Source organism: Chiloscyllium plagiosum, chromosome 14 (assembly GCF_004010195.1).
Source record: "Chiloscyllium plagiosum isolate BGI_BamShark_2017 chromosome 14, ASM401019v2, whole genome shotgun sequence".
In the NCBI taxonomy this organism is placed as follows: domain Eukaryota; kingdom Metazoa; phylum Chordata; class Chondrichthyes; order Orectolobiformes; family Hemiscylliidae; genus Chiloscyllium; species Chiloscyllium plagiosum.
The window spans coordinates 59,568,756-59,591,406 of NC_057723.1; the positions used below are offsets into that span (position 1 = coordinate 59,568,756).

Here is a 22,651-nt window from a genome sequence, read left to right on the forward strand (position 1 = left end):
CCTTATTTCACTCAACCTTACAGCATGATGCCTTTCCGAGTTTTCTGCCTCATTGATACAGTTGTTTTTCTTGACTCCTCTTGTTCTAACTTTCCCTTCAATTTCCTTTTTAAACATCCAGCTTGTCCCCTCCCCCCCGCTACTTAGTTTAAATGTAGCAGTGTTGCAGTAGAAAACCTGCCTGCCAGAATGCTGGTCCCTAACTTATTAAGGTGCAAGCCGTCTCTCTTGTAGAATTTATGCTTACCACAAAATATATCCCAGTGATCCAAGAACTTAAAACCTTGCTTCCTGCACCAGTTCCCCAACCACACGTTCAAGTCCATTATCTCCCTGTTTCTGGCCCCACTAGCCCGAGGAACTGGAAGCAAACCGGAGATAACCACCTTGGACGTCCTGCTTTTCAGCCTTCTTCCTAGTTCTCTGAAGTCTCGCTGTAGTATGTTCCTCCCCTTCTTCCCGACATCATTTGTGCCGACATGTACCACCACCTCTGGCTCTTCACCCTCATCCTTGAGGATTTCCTGCACTCTGTCCGCGATGTCTTTCACTCTAGCACCAGGAAGGCAACACACCATCCTTAAATCCCGTCTGCTGCCACAAAAACCCCGGTCAGTTCCTCCCACGATGGAGTCGCCTATTACCAAGGCTCTGTGCGATGCCCGACTCTTCCACTCTGCCTCTGCGGCAACTTTTGATTGACAAACTTGGCTGCCTTGCGAATTGGCAGTGTCATCAGTCTCTATTTCCAAAAGCTTCAACTTGTTCCTGACAGGTGCTTCTCCCAGGGTCTCTTGCACCTGCCTCCTCTCCGCCTTCCTCATCGTCTGCTCTCTTCTGGCATGATTGGTGTAATAACATCGCTGAAGGTCTTGTCCAGAAAGATCTCGTTCTCTCGGATGAGCCTAAGGTCTTTGAGTTCTTTCATAAGCACTGCAATATTCTCGGTCAATTGCTGAATGTGCACACATTTTCCACACATATACGAGCCAGACACACCAGAGTCGTTGACCTCTCACATCAAGCACGTAGCGCACTGAACCAGCTGGGCAGTCATGTCTTCACCCTCTTCAACTGTGGTGTAATCACTTCACTCAACCTCCTTGTCAAAGATTCCTGAGCTGAAGCCTCACTCATCGATCTAAACTTCCTTAGACCCTCTTTTTGTGGCATGTCTGGACTCTTAAGGTTAGAGGAGGAGGGAGGGAGGGAGACCCGACTTTGTAGGACCTGGGGTTTAGAACACACCCACTCTAATAGCAATCACTTACCTTCCCGACCGGCTTTGCGCTCCGTCTGAACTTGCGCCCAGCTCCTACCGCTCTCTGCTGCGAAAAGGGATTTCTTGATCTAAACCCAGCAGCGTAGCCCTCCCTCTTCATCTCCTCTGTATGCTTGTTTAGCTTATCTTAAATATGCACATAGTATTTGATTTGCAACACACAACCACCACTGCCTGTGGTAGAGAGTTGCAAATTCTTCCCAACATATTTATGTTTTTTAAAAAAAACCTAATGCTAATAGTCACATGGCAAGGCACAGTTTTAGTTTCATTTTGGAGGTCAGAGTGTAGTGAAGAAATGTCTAGAAATTTATTTCATTCTGTACATTTTAATGAACCCCTGGAGTGAGAGGTTCAGTTCATTGTGGGGTGGGGTGGGGTAGGGTAGAAGGCAAAAGAAAAGTTGCCTAATGACGGAGCCCACAGAACCATCAGGAAGCAGGCAGGCAATCTGCAGGTTTCTGTCAAAACAGTCTAGTAGCTCAGATGGTGTTTGTCTAGCAGTCTATAAACAATTCAGTAAGTTGAAAGGGTTCAGAAAAGATTTGCAAGGATGTTGCCAGGGTTGGAGGATTTGAGCTATAGGGAGAGGCTGAACAGGCTGGGGCTGTTTTCCCTGGAGCGTCGGAGGCTGAGGAGTGACTGTATAAAGGTTCACAAAATTATGAGGGGCATGGATAGGGTAAATAGGCAAAGTCTTTTCCCTGTGTTCGGGGAGTCCAGAGCTAGAGGGCATAGGTTTAGGGTGAGAGGAGAAAGATATAAAAGAGACCTAAGGGGCAACTTTTTCACGCAGAGGGTGGCACATGTATGGAATGAGCTGCCAGAGGATGTGGTGGAGGGTGGTACAATTGCAACATTTAACAGGCATTTGGATGGGTATATGAATAGGAAGGGATAGGGCCGAGTCGTGGCAGGTGGGACTAGATTGGGTTGGGATATCTGGTCAGCATGGACGGGTTGGACCGAAGGATCTGTTTCCATGCTGTATATCCCTATGACTCTAAGTAGCTTAACTGTTAGGAAAAGGCTTCAGAAACTGAAGACCATTGAGATGAATTGAAGGAATTAACTGAATTAACTTTAAGGGTCTGAGAAAGCGATTCTAATGAAAGAAAGAAACCAGTTATAATAGTGCTGTCTGAACATAGGGCTTTAAATGGAGATTGGGCGAATGACTCTTCACTAAAGTTTGTGATTGTAAAATTGTGGAGTAAAAGGGTAAAACCTTTCTTATACTTGCAATAAGACTAGTTACCGAAAAGCCAACCCGAAACAGTGTTTGTTTATCCTTTCATGCTTGGTAAATGTTCTTTTATTAAATATACATTGCCAATCTCTTGTGACTGTGTTCAGTGACTGATACCACAATAACTAATTTTCTGAAATAAAAGTTGTAGTCAGTCAAGCCAGATCTTGCTCAAGATTGTCTTGGATTGTGGTTAATTGACATCATATCAACAAAAGCTTCAGACAACACTCAGCTCAGGTTGAATCTGTGGCAAGCGAAACTTGATTGGTGACCTTTTGTCAGTACTATGTTGAGTGAGTCATACTGTTTGTCTTACTATTATGGGAAACGGGTGAGTTATCTATTGTTTTCGATTAAAATGCAGCATAAGATCTTGTGGAATTTGAGGCTGAGTCATTTCATCCTGTGTTTTGCTGACATAACCTTTTTCCTTTCGTATCCCAGCTGAAGTAAATATTTTGACACCATTTTATTGAATTTCGTTCTGGCACCTCCATTTCCTTTGGGAGAGCCAAATGAACTTTAATTCTATGTCCTCCATGCAGTATACGAAAGTTTTTATTTTAATGCATAATGTGCTATCAAGGACACTAGATTGTGTTTTTGATGTTTAAAAATAAACAAAAGGAACAAAAATGATTAAATCTTCAAAATGCAAGTGAATATTTTTATGGCATGCCATCATATTGAAAGTAACTTCATGCAAAAAAAACTTGCTAATTTTAGTTTCATTTTTAGCTTTTAATTTTCATTTTTTCTGATATATTTTAACTTATCCATTAAAAGGTATATTTTGCAACAGAAAATTGTCATCATTTTGACTAATAGGGAGACGGGTCAAAAGTTCCTACAATTTTTCTTCTTGGTGGGGATTCTGGAGAGAACCAATTTGGCACTAAATTGGACAGAGAATAGTGCATTAATTTGCACAAGCTATGTTTGCAACACAGTTGTCTTAGCTAAGTAGTTAGGATGAATAGCTTTAAACGGAGGGCAAGTAATCAAAGTCTGTGAGAAGATTTGTAGTTCTGTCATAGGTGCTCGTTGTTGTGGTTCTGTTCGCCGAGCTGGGAATTTGTGTTGCAGACGTTTCGTCCCCTGCCTAGGTGACATCCTCTGTACTTGGGAGCCTCCTGTGAAGCACTTCTGTGATCTTTCCTCTGGCATTTATAGTGGTTTGAATCTGCCGCTTCCGGTTGTCAGTTCCAGCTGTCCGTTGCAGTGGCCGGTACATTGGGTCCAGGTCGATGTGCTTATTGATAGAATCTGTGGATGAGTGCCATGCCTCTAGGAATTCCCTGGCTGTTCTCTGTTTGGCTTGTCCTATAATAGTAGTGTTGTCCCAGTCGAAATCCTGTTGCTTGTCATCTGCGTGTGGCTACTGTTGTCTGAGAGTGGCTGTTGGTTTGTGTGCCATTATGAGTCCAAGTGGTAGCAGTAGTGTGGCTGTCAGTTTGGAAATGCTCTTGATGTATGGTAGTGTGGCTAGTCCTTTGGGTTGTGGCCTGTTCTCATTCCGTTGTCAAAGGACTAGCCACACTACCATACATCAAGAGCATTTCCGAACTGACAGCCAGACTACTGCAACCACTAGGACTCATAACAGCACACAAACCAACAGCCACTCTCGGACAACAACTCGCCAGAATGAAGGACCTAGTACCCAGCATGAGTAAAACCAATGTAGTGTACACAATTCCATGCAAGGACTGCACAAAACACTACATAGGACAAACAGGAAGACCGCTAACGATCCGCATCCATGAACACCAACTAGCCACGAAATGACATGACCAGCTATCCTTAGTAGCCACACGCAGATGACAAGCAACATTAATTCGACTGGGACAACACTACTATTATAGGACAAGCCAAACAGAACAGCCAGGGAATTCCTAGAGGCATGGCAGTCAACCAGATTCAAACCACTACAAATGCTGAGGAAAGATCACAGAAGCGCTTCACAGCAGGCTCCCAAGCACTGAGGATGTCACCTAGACAGGGGACGAAATGTCTGCCACACAAATTCCCAGCTCAGCGAACAGAACCACAACAGGGTAAGTAAGTATGTGAGGGGGGAATAGGCCATGTTATGGCAAGTTGAGAGGTGGGAACCTAGTGTTATCAATTGTGTAAATCCATTAGTCTAAGTGGGTATTTTTTGTACAAACTTTAGAAATTAATATAACTTTATTCCTGCATTTTCTGCTTTTAAACAAATACTCAGCAGTCTCTGCAGAAGCACTTTCATCTTGAAAGATGTGCTCATATTTTAAGGTTAGTACGCTTTTGTTAGATGAGTTGTGTAGATGTAGAATAGAAATTCTATTATTAAGGAAAATTTATTTTGCTGCAATCTGGTAAGCAAACTATTCTGTGATCTCATACTTTAGAGCTTTATTTGTTGGTAGCCTTTGAGATATTCTGTTTTGTGTCGAGAGAGTACATTAAGCTAAGAGGCAAGCGTATGAATTAACAGCAAGGACACAGGTGGTTGAGTCTGATAACTGGACCAAACTGAACTGGCTGCCCTCCTTGAGGTATTTCTGGTTAGCATGTTCTTCAAGTTGTAGTGGTATTTTTGTCCCTACCAAGTAAGATGAATTCCTAATATTAGGAAAACTTAAAGTCATGCTACATGTTGCAGAACCATAGCAGTATAAATGATGTGGCTTTGAGTGTTGGGAGATGTCTGAAGGCTTTGACAAAAGGTCTTCTGGATGAATCCAGAACTGGGTGACATTGTTTCAGAGGTAGAAATTGCACTTTTAGGACAGATGAGAACTTGTTTCTGTCAGACGATTGTTCAACTTTGGAATTATCTGCCTCAATGTTGTGGAGGCAGGATCATCGAATATTTTGAAGCAAGGAAAAGAGATTATTGATAACCAAGTGGTCATTGGGAGTAGATAGGAATGTGGAATTTGAAACAAATAGATCAACTATGATTTTGAATTGCAGCGCAGGTTTAAAGGACTGAATGGTTAGATCAGTGTGGTGCTGGAAAAGCACAGCAGGTCAGGCAGCATCCTAGGAGCAGGAAAATGGACGTTTTGGGCAAATGCCTTCCATCAGGAATAGAGGCAGGAAGCCTCCAGGGTAGAGAGATAAAGGACTGAATGGTCTACTCCACAGAAAAAGAGAATTAATCAGATTTGGAATATCTATTGAAAGGCGAAAGACAAAAGCAAAAAGCATCAAATTTCTAAGATTGTTGGCTTCGCTATATTTCTGGGTCGAAACAGTCATCTGCTCTGAAGGCTCATCTTTTAAGTTCTCTAAGCTGCATGAACTCCTTACATATTTTGGTATGAACCAGACCAAGCCCCCTCAAAATATATTAAGATGCTGAGAAGCTAACTTTTTCTCATTTAAGGGCAAGTGTCAGGCAGTGCTTCTGGATGCAATTTGATTGGTCAGGCTATCAGATTTGAAGCAAAACTCACTTTCTTCATACAAAAGAAAGAAGAAATTGGAACAACTGAACTCTATGGGTAAATTTAATATAATGACATATTATTTTGTTACTGAGCAATAACTGTTCCAATATAGTAACATCCCATAAGCACACCCTTGGCAAAAGGCAAATTCAGAAAATGTATTGCAGCTTCTACCTAGCTTCAAGACCCAGGAACAACTGCTTCTGAAAACTAAAAATCCTGGTTCTGTGGAAGCTTTACCCCCACCTATTCAGGCTGCTTCTATTATTCCAACTTTAAAAAAAAACAAAGGCCCCTCAAACTGTTCATGTAGTAGCTGTGAGTAGATTGATTGGTGCCTTTATCTTTAAAACCTCCCTTCAAAAAAAAGGACAAATGCACCTCAAGTCGTCATACGTGTATCTGAAAAATTGAATTGAAAATAAACCATATTTACTGTATAAAAATAAGAGAGAATATGCCGAATTTATGTAAGAATTTGAATTTGTATAGTACTTTGTATCCTTAGGTCGAAACAGAGTATTGGAAGTGTGGTCACAACTGCTGAATTCAGCAGCTGGTTTGCACACCAAGATCTAAGGAGCAACAAATGAATGAGAAGATAGTTTGTTGATAGAACTGACTATCAATTCCAACTGTTTGGTTGGAATTGCGAAGATTTGCAAACATTACTTTTTTTAATTTAGTAAGTGAGTGTTATTTTAATTCTAAATTTTAACTTTTAGTTTGTAAACTTGCAATGTGTCCTTTTACATACAGGTGAAATGATGAGAAGTGCTTCATCAGAATTTGCAGAGGATCCTTGTTCCGCTATGAAGCGTGGCAATATGGTTCGTGCTGCACGAGCATTGCTGTCTGCTGTTACTCGCCTTCTTATCCTGGCTGACATGGCAGACGTTTACAAACTGCTTGTACAACTGAAAATAGTAAGTTCTATATTGAATGGTTTCCTATTAAGACTGAAAACTATCTGATCCTGCTAAGACATATAGTTGCTATAAAAATGGCCCATTAATATACCAATTTTCATTAAAAAAAAGGAAGCATTCATTGTTCTACTGTGGAACTCCTGGAATTGGCACGGTACTGTTGTTTTGGACATTTCAGTGATATAGCAAACGTTTATTTTTAGAAATATGCAATTTTTATACATGGTTTGGCAAAACACATCTGTTTTCAAAAGGAGCATGAAAGTAGAAGTTCTATTACTTCTGTCTGGTTCAGTCCATGGAGATCTTTTGGATTTTGTGTAATACTCACAATGGCTAGGTGGTGTTCTGGGATTAGTTTGAGCTTTTTATGTCAGATTGAGAGTCCAGAGTCTGTGACAATTATTTTAATCCCCATCAGTTCTATTGAAATATGTAACAAGAACAAAATTTAAGCAAATAGGTGCTCTAAATTATTCAGAGGATGTAATTATTGTCTTATTGTTCAGTCTTTTATTCTATGTTTGACCTTGTTCTAATGTATTTTTGCAATGGAATGAACTAATTTGGCTTTGGAGGATTCTGTTTGAAATGAAACACCAGTAATGCTTCATTTCTCTAAGGGCCCTGTAGTAAAGATGGTGGAGGAAGGGATAATAACCTTTGACCTGAAGTTTTGTTGTTATCTGGGAGACATTAATTTTACACTAAATGAAGCTTGAATAAACAGGAGTACCTAAAAGCAGTTACTTTGCTTTAAGTAAGTTACAGCTTATATGCTATTGCAGTAGATTTGAGAGTGATCAGTCATCAAATGATCTCAATTGCTAGTCTAGATATATGTGTAAATGATCTTTGTGTATATTTAAAAATCAACCTGACCCATTTTTTTCAGGTTGAAGAAACCCTTGTCAAGGTGAGGAATGCCAACAATGAGCAAGAACTTGGAATACAGTTTAAGGCATTGAAACCTGAAGTGGACAAATTGAATCTTATGGCAGCCAAAAGACAGCAGGTATGAATAGCGTGTATATAGTCTGGACAGTTTTCGAGAAGAAAAGCTCAGGTTTTTGTAACTGCAGTCCAGAAAAGAGGGCATTGCCCGACCCACTGTGCACTGTTCTGGTAATGCTAAACTGAGACAATATTAAGGTGTGCAATAAGATACTGCAATAATTCAATATTATAATTTTAGCATTTTCTCTTGTTTTAGAAGAATGTATTTAGTTGCCTCTGGTTTAGACTAATAAGTTGAAACATGCACCTTAATGTGTCCAAGTTAATTGGTACTGTATCTAAAACCTCATTGACATGTTCTGCATAATTCATGTATCCCCCATTTTCAGATAATTATTGTAGAATCTTCATGTAAATGTTATGGTAATATGCTGTGGTATTTCTTTTCAAGGAATTGAAGGATATTCATCATAGAGATCAAATGGCTGCAGCACGAGGAGTTTTGCAAAAGAATATCCCTATGCTGTACACTGCTTCACAGGCTTGTCTCCAGCACCCAGATGTGGCTGCTTACAAGGCCAATCGAGATTTGATCTATAAGCAGTTGACACAGGCAGTTACCGGCATTTCAAATGCAGCTCAAGCAACCACTTCAGAAGATGTCATTCTTAGTCAACAAAGTAGTGCTGGTGAACTGGCAGATGCTTTGAATCGCTTTGATGTAAGTATGTTTGATACAATTTTCTTGAAATGTCAAGTTTAATGGCAAATATATAAAGTTATTTAAATCTCCTGTTTAGTAGCTTGGAAGGTTGCTACTTTATTCTTGTTGCCTACCGATGATTGCAATTAAACTAAAATCAAAACTAGGAGATGTGTAACTAGAGGTTCCCTAAAGAATAGACTGTAACAATTTCTGCAAGCTGCTTTATGGGACCTGCAAAGCCTTTGCTTGCTCTTTACATTTTTTCCTTGCTGTTTCTCAGCGTTAATTCCTTTGCTCGCTTTCTAGACTTGAACAAATCAGGGCAAGGAGCCTTTTATCAGTGATTCAGTATTATAACCAGGTGAGGAGGAATAAGGTAGCTTTTAACCCCTTTTAAACTCTGTCAATTGCAACAAAAAATTACTTTTTTGACCGGCAGGTTTCCTATTTCAATTAATTGTGTAGCTAACTAAATCAAAACGAACGAGCCAATTATCAATTTTTATTTGAGAGAATTTTATTATGTACTAACCCGGGGGAAATTAATTAATATGCAATATCAAGCACTTAGAATATTTGTTTTATCTTTTTAGCTGTATAGTTTTTAAAATTCTTCATCTTTTGAGTTGTTAGATTTTCAAATCTGAGACCGCAGTTGTTAATTTATTCTTTATTCTTTCTTAGTAGTGAAGTTTGCTTTTGGGTTTGAGATGAATTTTCATTTCCCAATTGTTTAAAATCGGATGTCAACATCTGAGAATGAGACATGCAAGGAGTCTTTCAGTCCTTGCTTAAACAAATCCAAGTTCCATCTCTTTCTTTTTGCTTTTTAAGCTGGTTTAATGGGCAAGCATGCCTTTTAATTTCCCAGTATGTGAAATGATAATACATAGTTCCTATAGCACAGAAATAGACCCTTTGGTCCAAGCAGTCTATGCCGAACATAATCCCAAACTAAACTAGTCCCACTAGCCTGTTTATGGCCCATATCCCTCTAAATCTTTCCTACAATGTCTTTAAACGTTGTAATTGTACTCACATATGGATACAAAATAGATATGAACTTTTTGACACTGACCCAGTTGGCTGATTTTGACTTTAGATAAGAAGTTAATTTAGTGCAGACAAATATTTTATTGCACAAATATTTCATAACTATGCTTCAGTCCTAATTATGTGACTACTGGAGCCAAGCAACATTTGTGTTGCTTCTTCTTTAAAAATCATTTTAATCCTGAGATAGAAGGAAAGGATTTGGGGAAGTTGATATTTAACATCCATCTTTATCACACCAGATATGACCATTTTCAAGAGCTGAGGCTAAATGTTTTCAAAAGGTTGTTAAGACTTTTTTTTGTATTTAAAAAATAGAGGAAGGGTATGTGACCTCCTTCCTTTTCATACTAGCCAGTTTTAAAGACACTAAATGGTTCAGAGCACTTCCATTGAATGCAGAAGTTAGTTTTATCATTTTTATCTTTGTGAAATGTGAAGAGAACCAGCTGGAAATATCCAGTCCAAATAGCATCTGTTAATACCAAAGCACATTGTATAATTTACATGATACATCTTGGCCTGTTGAGTTTTCTCTGTATCTTGTGTATATGATTTAGATTTCAAATTTTCACCATCTGCAGTATTTGCCTTTTAATTCTAAGTTAAACTGGGCGTGAAATCCTGAACATTAACTGTATGGCCAAACATGTTCCACAATAGTGTTATCTTATTTGTTTAGTTTTTTTTCGACTTTTTTTTTTCACCCTTGAGGGAATAGTGGGAAGTGTTGCAAGGTCCAGCTGACTAATTATCAACCTGTTGAAATGCATCAAGAACCTCTGTGACCAACAAGTCTTGAAATCAGATTTCAACCAGAGTTTCTGGCACATGGCAGGGATGCTTTATAATTAACCATAAGACCAACCTTCAGTCATGAGTGTGAATATTATGATGATCAGATTAGGATGGGTGAAGTGGATCCTCTCTTTTCTCTCTCCTTGTTTTGGTTTTAAAAGATTTTGAACTTAAAAAGAAATATTTCCAATTTAGTGTTGTATGACAAGATAAAACCTGTTTGCTTGTCTCCAGGGCTGCTTTTTTGGTTACTGCTAGGGTATTCGTTGACCCTTTTGTCTCCATCGCAATGAAGTGGAACATGGACTGCATACTAATCCAACTTGTGACAGCTAATTTTAGTTTCTGTACCTTTTTGTTTTAGTGAGAAAAAGCTATTTTTAAAAATCTAATATGTCTCCAGCCAATTTAAAAATTAATTAACATGAATGTCTTTTGTAACCTTTTCACTAATACAGAATAAAATGTGACATGTCAGTATTTCATTAGAAGGTGACAGATGTAAAAATGTGCATTCATTCCTTTAACAAGGATTTTAATTCTATATTGAGTTCAACCCTGGATGCAGTAACAGCCACCATGATTATTTTGGGAATAAAAAGATTTATGGCTTTCCTGTTCTCATTGGAATTTGTTCAGAATCCGGTGCTCTTTGCTTCTTTAATTCCTAGTTATTGTTTTCTGGGAGGTTTAGTGGGTACTGTCTTACTTTTAAACACCTGTAAGGTGCTCGAACTTGCTTCTTAGAGGACATCATTAATGTACTTTTGCATCTGCATTATTGGCTTTGCAATAGTTTAAGGTTTTGCTGTATCTATTGCCACACCAGCATGTACAGTAGAAATGATAAATGTTAACAAATTTTAAACTGACGTTAAAAACTGGGAACCAAAAATATTTGAATGGAAGTTTATATATTAAGTATCAAGGAAATTCTTTTAATTAAAAAAAAATCAGCTTTTTATTGCATCTATGTAAACTTTTATGCATAGAATGATAAGTTCTGAGATGAACATGTCTATTCAGAAATCATTGGCGCTAGTGTTGCCAGATAATTGGCTTTGATTGTACTTGTTCATTTGATTAGGGAGTGTTTCTGGTTTGCTCCATGTGGTTTTTCATGGCTAGTTTATTTGAGCATCTGTTATCTCCTCTTTTTGCTTAGGAATGGGTTTTCCCCTGTCCCATGTCCCATGAGCTACTAATGCCCCAAAGTGGGTGAATAGCAGGTGCTATATATCCTTGTGGCTCTTCAACAAATGCTCTTGCTGCCACCTTAGGATCTTTGCTGATCCTATTTTAATCTGAAAACCAGATGTATGCTGATGAAACCTCTGGTTCAGTCCTTTGATCCTTATTAAATTACACAAAGCTTCATGGGCCTCCTGTAGGTCTCTTTGCATACTAGCATTTCTTTTGCACGTGGCTTGTTTTCCTACTGGTCTCTAGATTTGGTTTCTTCTTTTAAAAGCTGGTGATTGATGTGTCTTTTTTTTTAAACCTGCTTTGACTTTGTTTATCTCTCCTGTCTCTCCCTTGTTTGTAAGAATTACCAGATCCAGTTTACTTTTGAGTGAGGTGTTTGTTCACTCAATTTTCTGTTATTAAACCTGTCTTAACTTGGGTAACTCTGTTTCTCCAAGTGGAATTTTATGGGAGTAGAAAGTGATCTTTTAACCTAGGAGAATTCTGTATCTGTGGCTGAATTCCGTGTCCTTTATTTCAAGTGTTGTATACTGCGATCTGGAAGCAAGTTGCTTGATCTTTTCAAACTTGATGTAAGTTTATTTGGATTATATTCAGAGAATTTCAGTTAATATATTTCCAGTACTAAATTCTCAGAAATGAGAATAGTTTTTTTAGTCACAGACAAAAGTTGATGGAAAATATTCGGCAGGTCTGGCAATTCTGAAGAACGGTCACTGGAACTGAAACATTAACTCTGCTTTCTGTCCACAGATGCTGCTAGACTTCTTGAATTCTCCCAACCATTTCTATTTTGGGTTATGAATTCCAGCATTTTTTTAATTTTAGTTTTTTTCAGTTGTTTCAGTCTTCTGAAATCTCATCAGACAATGTTGCACGAACCTTGTTAATCCTTGTTCCTGTTAATCTGCACTTTGCAAACTTAAATGTGGTGAAAAGTGCTTCTATGTTGCTCTCCAAGTTTTGGAATTACTTTAGAAAAATTCTTAAAAGCTTTTTTAAAGATTCAACGCTTAGCCCTACCGCTAACATGGTTCTGTAACTGGTGATACCTTTACTGGACTCACTGGTTCACTATTTGAGAAGCCTTACCTGGAATTCTTTTCGCTAATCATTTCTCTCACTTTCCTTTTTTTTTCTTCTCTTGCCATATTTTTTCTTTTCTCTCAATTTTTCTTTCTCTGGCCTAGAATTCTAACTCTGCTGTTAACTCTTTTCAAAGGTTAGTGAGTCTGTTTCAGGTTCTACATCTTTGATTTGTGCAATTATAATGGTGAGGGTAAATAATTGGTTAGCTACCAGGAAACAAGACATAAAGGCTCATTTTCAGATTGCAAGTTGTGACATTAGGATCAACGCAGGAACTGAAATAATTCACAATTAATAATTACTTGAACAAAGAAATAAATGTATGATTGGTTGGTGATAACTTATGTTTTTGTAATTATCACTTCCTAACACATCCTTTCCCAGTTTCCTCAAACAAGTGGTGAAACTTCTGACAGATGGAATACAATGTGGGGAAAAATATGAATTTCCAGACGTGGGTAGGAAGAATAGAAAAGCAGCATATTATTTAAACATAGAAAGAATGCTCAGCTCTGAGGTATAGTGCAAGTTGGGTGTTTTACAGACAGGTATGACAAATTATTAGGAAGGCAAAAATAGGCTAGAACTAGAAGACATTGTTTTAAAAACTAGGGGAGTCCACTTAAGCCGGAGATGAGCAGATGTTTGAAAGTTGAGACCTTTTGGAAGATTCTTTCCCTGGAAGCATTGAAGCAGATTTGAGAGTATTTTTAAAGTGGCGGTAGATCGATTCTGGTCTAACATGAGAGTCAAAAGGTTATCAGAGACAGAATGTGAAGTTGAAGCTACAATTAGGTCAGTGTTGACTTTACTGAATGGCAGAGCAAACTCAAGGAATCAAATGGCCTACTCCTAATCCCAATTCCTTTGTTTTGTAAGCAAGAAAAACAAGTGTAAAGGACATTAACCTTAGTCATGTTAATTTTAAAACAGAGATCATGGATTGTAGCTGGCTGTTTTGATCTGGCTGTAGCCAGTTTTCAAGTTGCCACTGCAGTGTTCTGGAAAACCACTCCTGTGGAAACTGAAGACTACTTTTAAAAGTTCTCTTGCGTTGTGCTGGTGGTGTTTAGCTAAAACATCTCTTTGGTAAAGAGACATAAATCTTGATCTCATGACTCCCCTCTATCTGCCAACATTTTCAAAAAATTTTGTTGTTGTAATGGGTTTTGGGAAGTAGGCAGGAAAATATGTTGGGGCAGAGATGAGATCAGCCATGATCACATTAAATGATGGAGCAGCCTCACGACTGAACTGCCTGATGCTGCTCCTAGTTATTTTATTATTGGTTGTTATTAGGTTCTGGACAGTAATGAATTGTTCAGCCTTTTCCACCATTTAGTATGATCTTGAGCTTCAACTTCATTATCACCAGCTTCATGTCCAGATGCCTAGTGTAAATCTTGATTAGTTTGTGTAAATTCTTTTTGAACTTAGTCGCAGATGTTGAGCGTGAATGCTGTTGTCTGATTAGCATGACTGTCATTGAAATATTTTCATAGTTATTTATCAACTGCTTTGTTCCTTATTTTTTTTTTAAAAAAAAGCAAGACTAGACCATTTGGCTCTTCCAGCTTGCGCACCATTTATTAAGATCATGGTTGAGGTTTCCGTTCCATTGTCTTGTCCAAGACAATAACCTTGACATCCTTCCAGTGCGTAAAATATGAGCTTCACTATTTTTTGCCTTTAAAACCAACACTGCTGATTCATGATACTTCATCTGACTCCATCTATTATTTGCTTGGTATTGAGTTTTACAATTGATTTTTTTTAAAAGTAGCCTAAAATAATAATGGATCCAATATTGTTAACTTTGTTCTCAACTCAACTTGTGCCTGCCACATTGCAACTTCATTAATCCTTCTAACTAGTACTCACTGCTTTCCTTTGCTCCCTAATTATTTTGGTTTTATTTTAGATTTTTCCACTAACTGTCAGTACTTTTAAGTTTGTACAGTAGCCATTTGTGAAGCTGTTATCAAGTCTACTTCAGGCTTTGTCCATTTGCACAGCTGTTACTGGGTAAATAAGTGTGAGGTGTTGCATTTTAGAAAGTCAAATAAAGGTAGGAATTTCATGGTGAATGCTCGTCCCTTAAGGAGTGTAGTGGAACAGAGGGACCTTGGAGTGCAGGTGCACGATTCTCTGAAAGTAGGGTTACAGGTAGACAGGGAAGTGAAGAAGGCTTTTGGCACACTGGCCTTTATCAGTTAGGGCATTGAGTATAAAAGTTGAGAAGTCATGTTGCAGTTGTACAGAACATTGGTGTGGCCGCACTTGGAGTATTGTGTTCACTTTTGGTCACCTTGCTAAAGAAACGATGTTATTAAACAGGAAAAAGTGCAGAAGAAATTTACAAGAATGTTGCCAGAACTCTCTGGTCTGAGTTATAGGGAGAGGTTGGACAAGGTAGAACCTGTTTTTCTTTGGAGCATAGAAGACTTTGGGGAGGAACCCTACAGAGGTGTTTAAGATCATGAGAGGCATAGATCAGGTGAATGCGCTCAGTCTTTTTCCCAGGTTTGGGGAATTGAGGACTATAGGGAACTGGATTAGAGGGGAAAAGGATAAAAGGGAACCTGAAGGGCAGCTTTTTTTTAAGAAGGTGGTACGCATACAGAATGAGCTGCCAGCAGGAGTGATTGAGGCGGGTGCATTAACAAAATTTAAAAGGCATTTGGGCAATTACGTGGATAGGAAAGGTTTAGAAGGATATGCGCCAAGTGCAGGAAAATAGGGTTAGTGTACATGGGTATTTTGGTCGGCATGGACCAGTTTGGGCCGATCTGCCTGTCTCTGTGCTGTAGGACTCGTGACTGTATAAAACATGACAAGTTGAACAAAAGTTACAACTTAGATTTATGAACTCATTAAATGTTCCTCCTCTGTAACTTCCCTGGTTTCACATTTCCTTACCCTTTTTACAAAAGGATTGTCTGGTTTGATGAGGTAAGGTAAGCTGCATTAAACCCCAGACATTTCTCTTGTCTATTAAATATCCAGCTAGTAGTTTGCAATATCTTTTTTTCCTTCTTCGGCTGTGGGGTCTTACTGACTAAGGCAGCATTTGTTGCCCTTGCTAACCCCATTTTTAGGGTGCTTGACAATCTCCTTAGGACACAGCTGCTGTAGATCTTGAAGTGCAGTAGGTCAGACCAGCTAAGGTCGGCAAAGTTTCTTGCTTAAAGTGAGTTTTTACGCCACCCGTGGTCAGTAATGTTTTCATGGTCACCATTATTGAGACTAGCTTTCAATTTCAGAATTATCAATTGAATCTAAATTGTGACCACCAAGGTGAGATTTTAAATCCATGTTCCCAGAACATTTAACCGAGCCTCCGATTTCTTAGATTAATGACATTAGTACTGTCACTACTTCCTCTTGAGATTGTTTCGATATCCCAGGTGTCACTTTAACAGCAGTAAGAATAACAACAGCATTCCTAAACAGCAATTTCTTACGGTAGTTTCAAAGGTGGGGGCGGCGTTCATCTTGTTTTAAAAAGCCTATACAGGTACAGTCTGAAATCTGGCTAACCAAAAACCAGAACTGTCCAGAAAGCAGGTTTTTTTTTTCTCTTGCGCACTGCTGGTACATTTGCAAATGAAAAGACTATTCTCTGGTTGATCTCATAGGGTGAAATCAGCAAGAATTATAAGGACATAGGACTTGGCACTGTAGTAGTGCTTTAAGATCTGCCTTCCCTCACCCCTCCAGCCCTCCCTGTTCTCTCGACACTTAGTTGTCTAAGGGTGTATTCTGAATCTAATGTTCCTGGCTAGTTTCTGGGTAGAAAATCAGAAACCAATAAATTCATCTTTGTTCCTGTGAACACTTTATGAAGAAGTTGGTTAGTGTTTCAAAATATGGCATGTTCTTGGTAACAAGGCTGCCAGATTTGGGATGATATACCTATGGTAATTGTACTATTTTTCACTTTAATTCTAGTTTTTTTTAAAGTTGAAAACTGGATACAGAATCTAGAAAACTGCAAATATATGGGCATACAAATAAGTACCTACTATCAGCCATTCAGCTCATTGAACCTGCTCCACCATTCAGTAAAATCATGCTGATCTGTTCGTTTTAAACCCTAAATTCCAATCAACGTACCCCCCCAAAAACAAGTGTTTGAACCATAGAAAAATAATAGTACATTAAGAGGCCATTCAGTTTATAGTTCTGTGCAGGCTGAATAAACTAATCTCCCGTTCTAATCCCACTAACCAGCACTTGCCCCATAACTTGCAGGTTACAGTGCTTCAGATGCACATCTAGTTTTGTTTTTGTGAATTGAAGGTTTCTGCTCCAGTATTAAATTGGGCAATGAATTCTAAACAGCCACTACCCCCTCAGTGAAAAACCTTTCTTCCTCGTGTCAGCTCTAATTTTTCTATTAATCAAAAATTGTTAATTTGGATTCATTAAGTTAAGCAGGGATGCTGATCTCACTAAAAGCATATTCAATTGAAATGACTTAAAAGAGAGCGACTTTAAGTGAATGACCTCTTACTATGTGTACAGAAAACAACAAATGTTGGAGATCACAACAGATCAGACAGCATCTGGAGAGAGAGCAAGCTAACATTTTGAGTCTAGAAGATTTCACAAGAGCTGAAGTGAACTTTTTGCTCCTGTGCTGAGATCAAGTGTTGGGATTTTTGGTTCATTCCTGTCAAACAATATTTCTGAACTTTGTCAGTGGTCCTTTCACATTTGTCTTTACTGTGGATGTTTTTGCAATGATGTTACATGTAATGCACTAAATCCTCAAGTGACTTTGTTTTCCTACATTTGCCAGGACTAAATGTACAAAATGGATTGTAAAATGTAATCTATTCTGTTGTCTAGCTTTCTCAAAGAAATAATAATTGTAATTTGCTCATTCTGCTTTTGTGCTCGGAGTATTGCTGAAGCAAATTCCAGTCAATTGCACTTTAATTCTGCTAAAAGAAGTAAATTCTATTTTTTGTTCTTGTTTCTCTACTTCATTAGATGAAACTTTTCCCAGATCTGCCCTGGCAGCTTTGGTTTTTCTTTGAAAGGGCTTCTACCTATTTATCTTTGTTTTATTGTATTGTGGCTGTGTTGATGTAGGCAGCTAAGTATGTGCCTTATCGAGTCATGGTTTTCAAATTATATGCATCCCCAAAATCAAATGGCTTGCTTGAACATTGCATGAATTTTATGTAATGGATCAGTCAAAATGTGCAGTCTAATTTTTCAATTTGTCCTTGGTAGTCAAAGTGTAACAATTTTTGAAATATATTTTATCCATTGCATTTCCCTGACTTAGCCTTTCTTAATTCCTTCAAAACGTTCAGCAAACCTTCCATCTTTGAACTCATGTTGCTATTCTTTACTAATTTACAATTTTTTTAATAGGTTTCCTAATACAGCTTTGAACTTGGATTGCATTGCTGTTTCTACCACTGATATTAGGCTAATTGATGTACAGTTGTCTGGACCTGACCTGGTCTAGTTGTTTGCCTGGACTGGCCTGTTTCTGTTTTATTCTTTCCTGGGATGGAAATTCCATTGTGACCAGTATTTATTTCCCATCTCTAATTTCTCTCAAGGTGGTGGTCATCTTGATCCATTGCAGTCTTTGGGGTGTAGGTATGCATTATGTGCCCTTAGTAAGGAAATTGAAAATATTGACCTGGTTACCTTCAAGGAAAAGTGATTATAGTTCTAAGTCAGGATAGTGTGAAGCTTGAAGTAGCGCTTGTAGTTGGTGGTGTTTGTATTTACTGCTCTTGCACTTGTAGAAGATTTGGAAGATATTGAAGGAAGGAGACGTGGAATCTTGCTGAAGTGTGTCTTTACAAATGGTGCATGCTATTGTTATCATGCATCGGTGGTGTAGGGATTGGATTTTGAAATTGCTGGATGGAGAACCAATCGTATTAGGTTGCTTTGTCCTGGATGATTGGAAGCTTTTTGATTATTATTAGAGCTGTGTTCCAAATGGAGGATATTCCATCAGACCCCTCATTTGTCTCTTTCTAAATGGTGAGCGACCCATAGAATTCTCAGCCTCTGACCAGCTTTTGTAACAACAATATTTATATCACTCAGCCAGTTTACTTCAGCTCTTAGACGTTGATGGTAGGAGATTCAGAAGTGGCAATTTCATGTGCATCAAGGGGAGATAGTTGCATTTTTTTTGTTGGAGATGGTCATTTTATTGCATAGACATTACTGGTCTCTATCAGCACAAGCCTGCATGTTGTAGTGGTGCATATGGGAATTGGTTGTTTCAATATGAGTGGAAAATGCTACTGATCATAGTGCAATAGTTAGGGACCTCTTATTTATAATTGGAAAATGAAAGGAAGGTCATTGAAGCAGTTGGTGATGGTTAGGCCTAGTACACTACCCCAAGGAACTAGGACTCTTGTGATGGGAGTGCCCCTACTTCTGAGTTAGAAGACCAACGTTCCAGAGTTGTGCGATCAGGTTAATTTTAAAATCCTCTACACAAAGGAATTCTTGCTCCAGTGCCTTCACACTGAGATAATTTAATGTCCAGCAGTGATGCCACCTTCCTTTGGTGCTTAGTATGATTCCAATAAGTGGTGTGTTTTCCTGCTAATATACAGTACTAAGGTTTCAGTCAAGCTGTTTGACGTCACACTCTGTCCAATGCTGCTTTCATGTACCCTTGGTCTTCATTTAGGTTGTTTTGAAGACAATAGTTGTGTGATCCTGGCAGAACCAAAGTGAGCATCAATAAGCAGTGATGCTTGATAGCATTGTTGATGACACCTTCTGTTCTGATGATCTAGAGTAGACTGACATGTACTTTTTTGTGGTGCAGTGGTATTACCCATCCCTGAAGGGCAGAAGGTTCAGTTTCAAGAGGATTGTCATAGTTGATATTGACAGATTTATTAAAACACCTATAGCTAATTTTCCACAATGCTAGTTTTTGCAGGACCGTATCGGGACAACTTGGCAAGGGGCGCAGCTAATTCTGGAGCACGATTCATCTATGCTTTTGCTGGAATCTTGATCCAACCTTTGGAGTATTCAGTGCCTTCACCTGTTTCTCGAAGTCACATAGAATGTTGGCTAAGGACTGGCACCCTTGATGTCGGGGACCACACCACAAGAGTGAGATAGATCATCTGTTCTGCATTTCTATTTGAAGATGTGTGCAGTTGCTTCAGTCTTGTCACTACATTTATGTGCTGGGCTTATCAATAGTTGAGGATTGGGATATTTGTTGTGCAGCCTCCTCCAGTCGTTTGCCCATAATATTTCAAGACTAGATGTGCTGGATGTGGCAGGACTGCAAAATTTGAACTTGCTATGTCTGTTTTGTTGCTGCTTAACTCTGTCATATACTGTTTGTGCTACCTTTGTTAGTTGACACATTTTTAGGTAGGTCCAGTGCTGCTGCTGACATGTTCTTGTGCTCTTTTTACTGAATCAAGGCTGATCACCTGGCTTAATGGTGATGGTATGGTGGTCATTAACTTACAAATTGTTTGAATACAATTCTGCTACTGATGAACCTCAGTACCTCGTAAATACCCAGTATGTGTTGCTCGATCGGTTTGAAAAAACAGCATGGTGGTAGTGCCACACAGCATGATGTAGGATATCCAGAATTTGAAAGCAAGGTTTTGTCTCCCCAGGCATTGCCGGAGTTTGATTGCAGAGGACTATGTCAAGTAAGTTGTTCACTCAAGACCAGTCACACACCGAGTCTAATGGTTGTCTTTTAGGACTCTTCCAGCTTGGTCAATAGTGCTGCTACCAGGTCAATCTTGGTGATGATCGTTAAGAGTACGTTTTATAACCTTTGCTACTCTGTGTTACTTCAAGTTCATGTATGTGGAGTATTGATTCATCAGGGGATGGTAGGTGATAATCAGCAGGAGGCTTCCTTACCTATGTTTGGCCTGATGTCTTGAAATGTCATAGGTCCAATTTGTGAAGAACACTCTTCTGACTGGAAGCTCTGCCCACATGTAAGTCCAGATGCATAGCAATATAGTTGATTCTTAACTGCCCTCTGGACAATAAATGCTGGCCTAGCAAGTAGTGCCCTCAATCTGTGAATGAATACATTTTTCAAAAAATCTTGACATTGTCATCATTCACCCCACATTTAATTGCTTTAATATTTATTGTTGGTAATTCCAGTATTTTTTAAAAAAAACTGTCCATTAATTGTGATCAAACCTGAAATACAGGTCCTAAATGCCCCTCTTGCCAGTTACTGCTACTCTTTTATATTATGATAAAATTGCATTTTTTTTTTTAAAAAACACGTAGTGATTAATTTTTCAATATATCCAACAAGGATTTTAAGAAAAAATGCACTGAAATGGTTGTTCAGTGGCAAAACCTAAGAGCATAGAAAAGTGTGTCTTTCGAGTTGTCCTGCACTTAAGGCTCTGAGACCAGATAGTTTAGCACAAGCAAATATGAATTGTCAGACAGATATGTATTTGAGTAAAGTGGGCAAAATCTGAGAGATGAAGGAAAAGTGAAGTTTGCTTTTTTGGCAGGAAGAATAAAGAAGCAGAGTGTTATTTAAACAGAATGTCTGGAGTCCTGAGGAGTAGAGGGATTGAGGTGTATTATACATAAGTCACAAAGTTGGTGTGCGTGTACAATAGCTCATCAAGATGACTAATGGGATTCTATTCTTTATGACAAGGAATTAAATATAAAAATGAGGATGTTATGTGTCATTTACGTGGGAAATTTGTGAGACCATATCGGAAATACCTTTTTTGTTTTGGTATCCTCAGTTAAGGAAAGATGTCAAGTTAGTGAAGGCAGTTCAGAGGAGATTTTCTAGAAATATTGAAATATGATATTTGAAATGAGTGCTGTCTAGTGAGGGTAGGTTGGACAGAATGTGCTGGTTTCCGCTGGGGTTTAGAGGAGTGAAGCCAAGCTTGTTTTAAGTATATAAAATCTTACCTTTTATAAGGTGTGCATGGAAAGGATATTTTCTCTTGTAGATGAATACGGAATGTTTTTGTTTTAGGGCCAACATGAGGAAACCCTTATTCTGAGGGTTGAATGCTCTGTTTCAGAACGAGGTGATTCAGTTTTTTTTAAAGCAGCAGTGGGTAGATTATTTTTAGGTGAGGGAATCTAAAAGTTACTGGGTTAGATGGGAACATAAAATTCGAAATTCAAACTGAAAGCCTGTTTCTAATATGCTGAAATTATTCACTTGTTTTGCAATTCCTTCGTGTTGTGTATTAGTTCTACTGTATCTGTCTTGACCTTTGAAGAAAGATAAATATCAATGCAAATCTTAAATGTTAATGATGCAGTGAAGCAGTCAAAATATGAGAATGGATTGCCTTTTCAATAACTTCTACTTTTGCCAATTGTTACATAAATCCTATAATAGTGGATAATTTTGATCAGAGTGGAGGTTAGACAGGAACAGTGGGTTATTTCCACACTTGTGCTTTGTGATAAACTTGATGGCTCATATGTTTTACTATAGGGTAGGGAAGGCATTATAAAGCTTGGCATGCGAGATATAAATTTAACATCAATGTGATTAGTATACCAAAAACATATTAAATATCTGACCTTGTGAAAATGATGTCTTGACTGTTTAAAAGAGATGAGTGGAAGAGCAGAATATTATCAATGTACATTTGGAAATCAATTCCATTTTTTAAAAAAATCACCAGGAAGGCAGATAAGTAAGGGAAAGGAAAATTATCAAGGATGGAATTTTTGGTATAACCACAGATTAGATTGGAGATGAATAAGCAGCCATCAGTTGGAAAAACTTCAAAGATCTGGTCATCTTATCAGTGGGATCTGACAACAAATATTGCAAGATGCTCACTGAGCGAGTAGGTCAGAGAAACTAATGGATGAGTCGTGCATGATGTGTAATTTCAGGATAGTGGGAAGGATGATAGTTTTTGGCTGTAAGGTGTA

The 22,651-nt window shown here is 38.5% G+C and overlaps 1 protein-coding gene across 2 annotated transcripts in view; it reads left to right on the plus strand.

Moving 5' to 3' along the window:
- The window catches only part of ctnna1 (catenin (cadherin-associated protein), alpha 1), a 160,504-nt gene that overhangs the window by 30,418 nt on the left and 107,435 nt on the right, over nt 1-22,651 (plus strand). For both annotated transcript variants that reach the window (XM_043703889.1, XM_043703890.1), the window contains exons 4-6: nt 6,734-6,900; nt 7,799-7,918; nt 8,312-8,581. In XM_043703889.1, the coding sequence (XP_043559824.1) occupies nt 6,734-6,900; nt 7,799-7,918; nt 8,312-8,581 (557 nt within the window). The remainder of the gene's footprint in view (nt 1-6,733; nt 6,901-7,798; nt 7,919-8,311; nt 8,582-22,651) is intronic.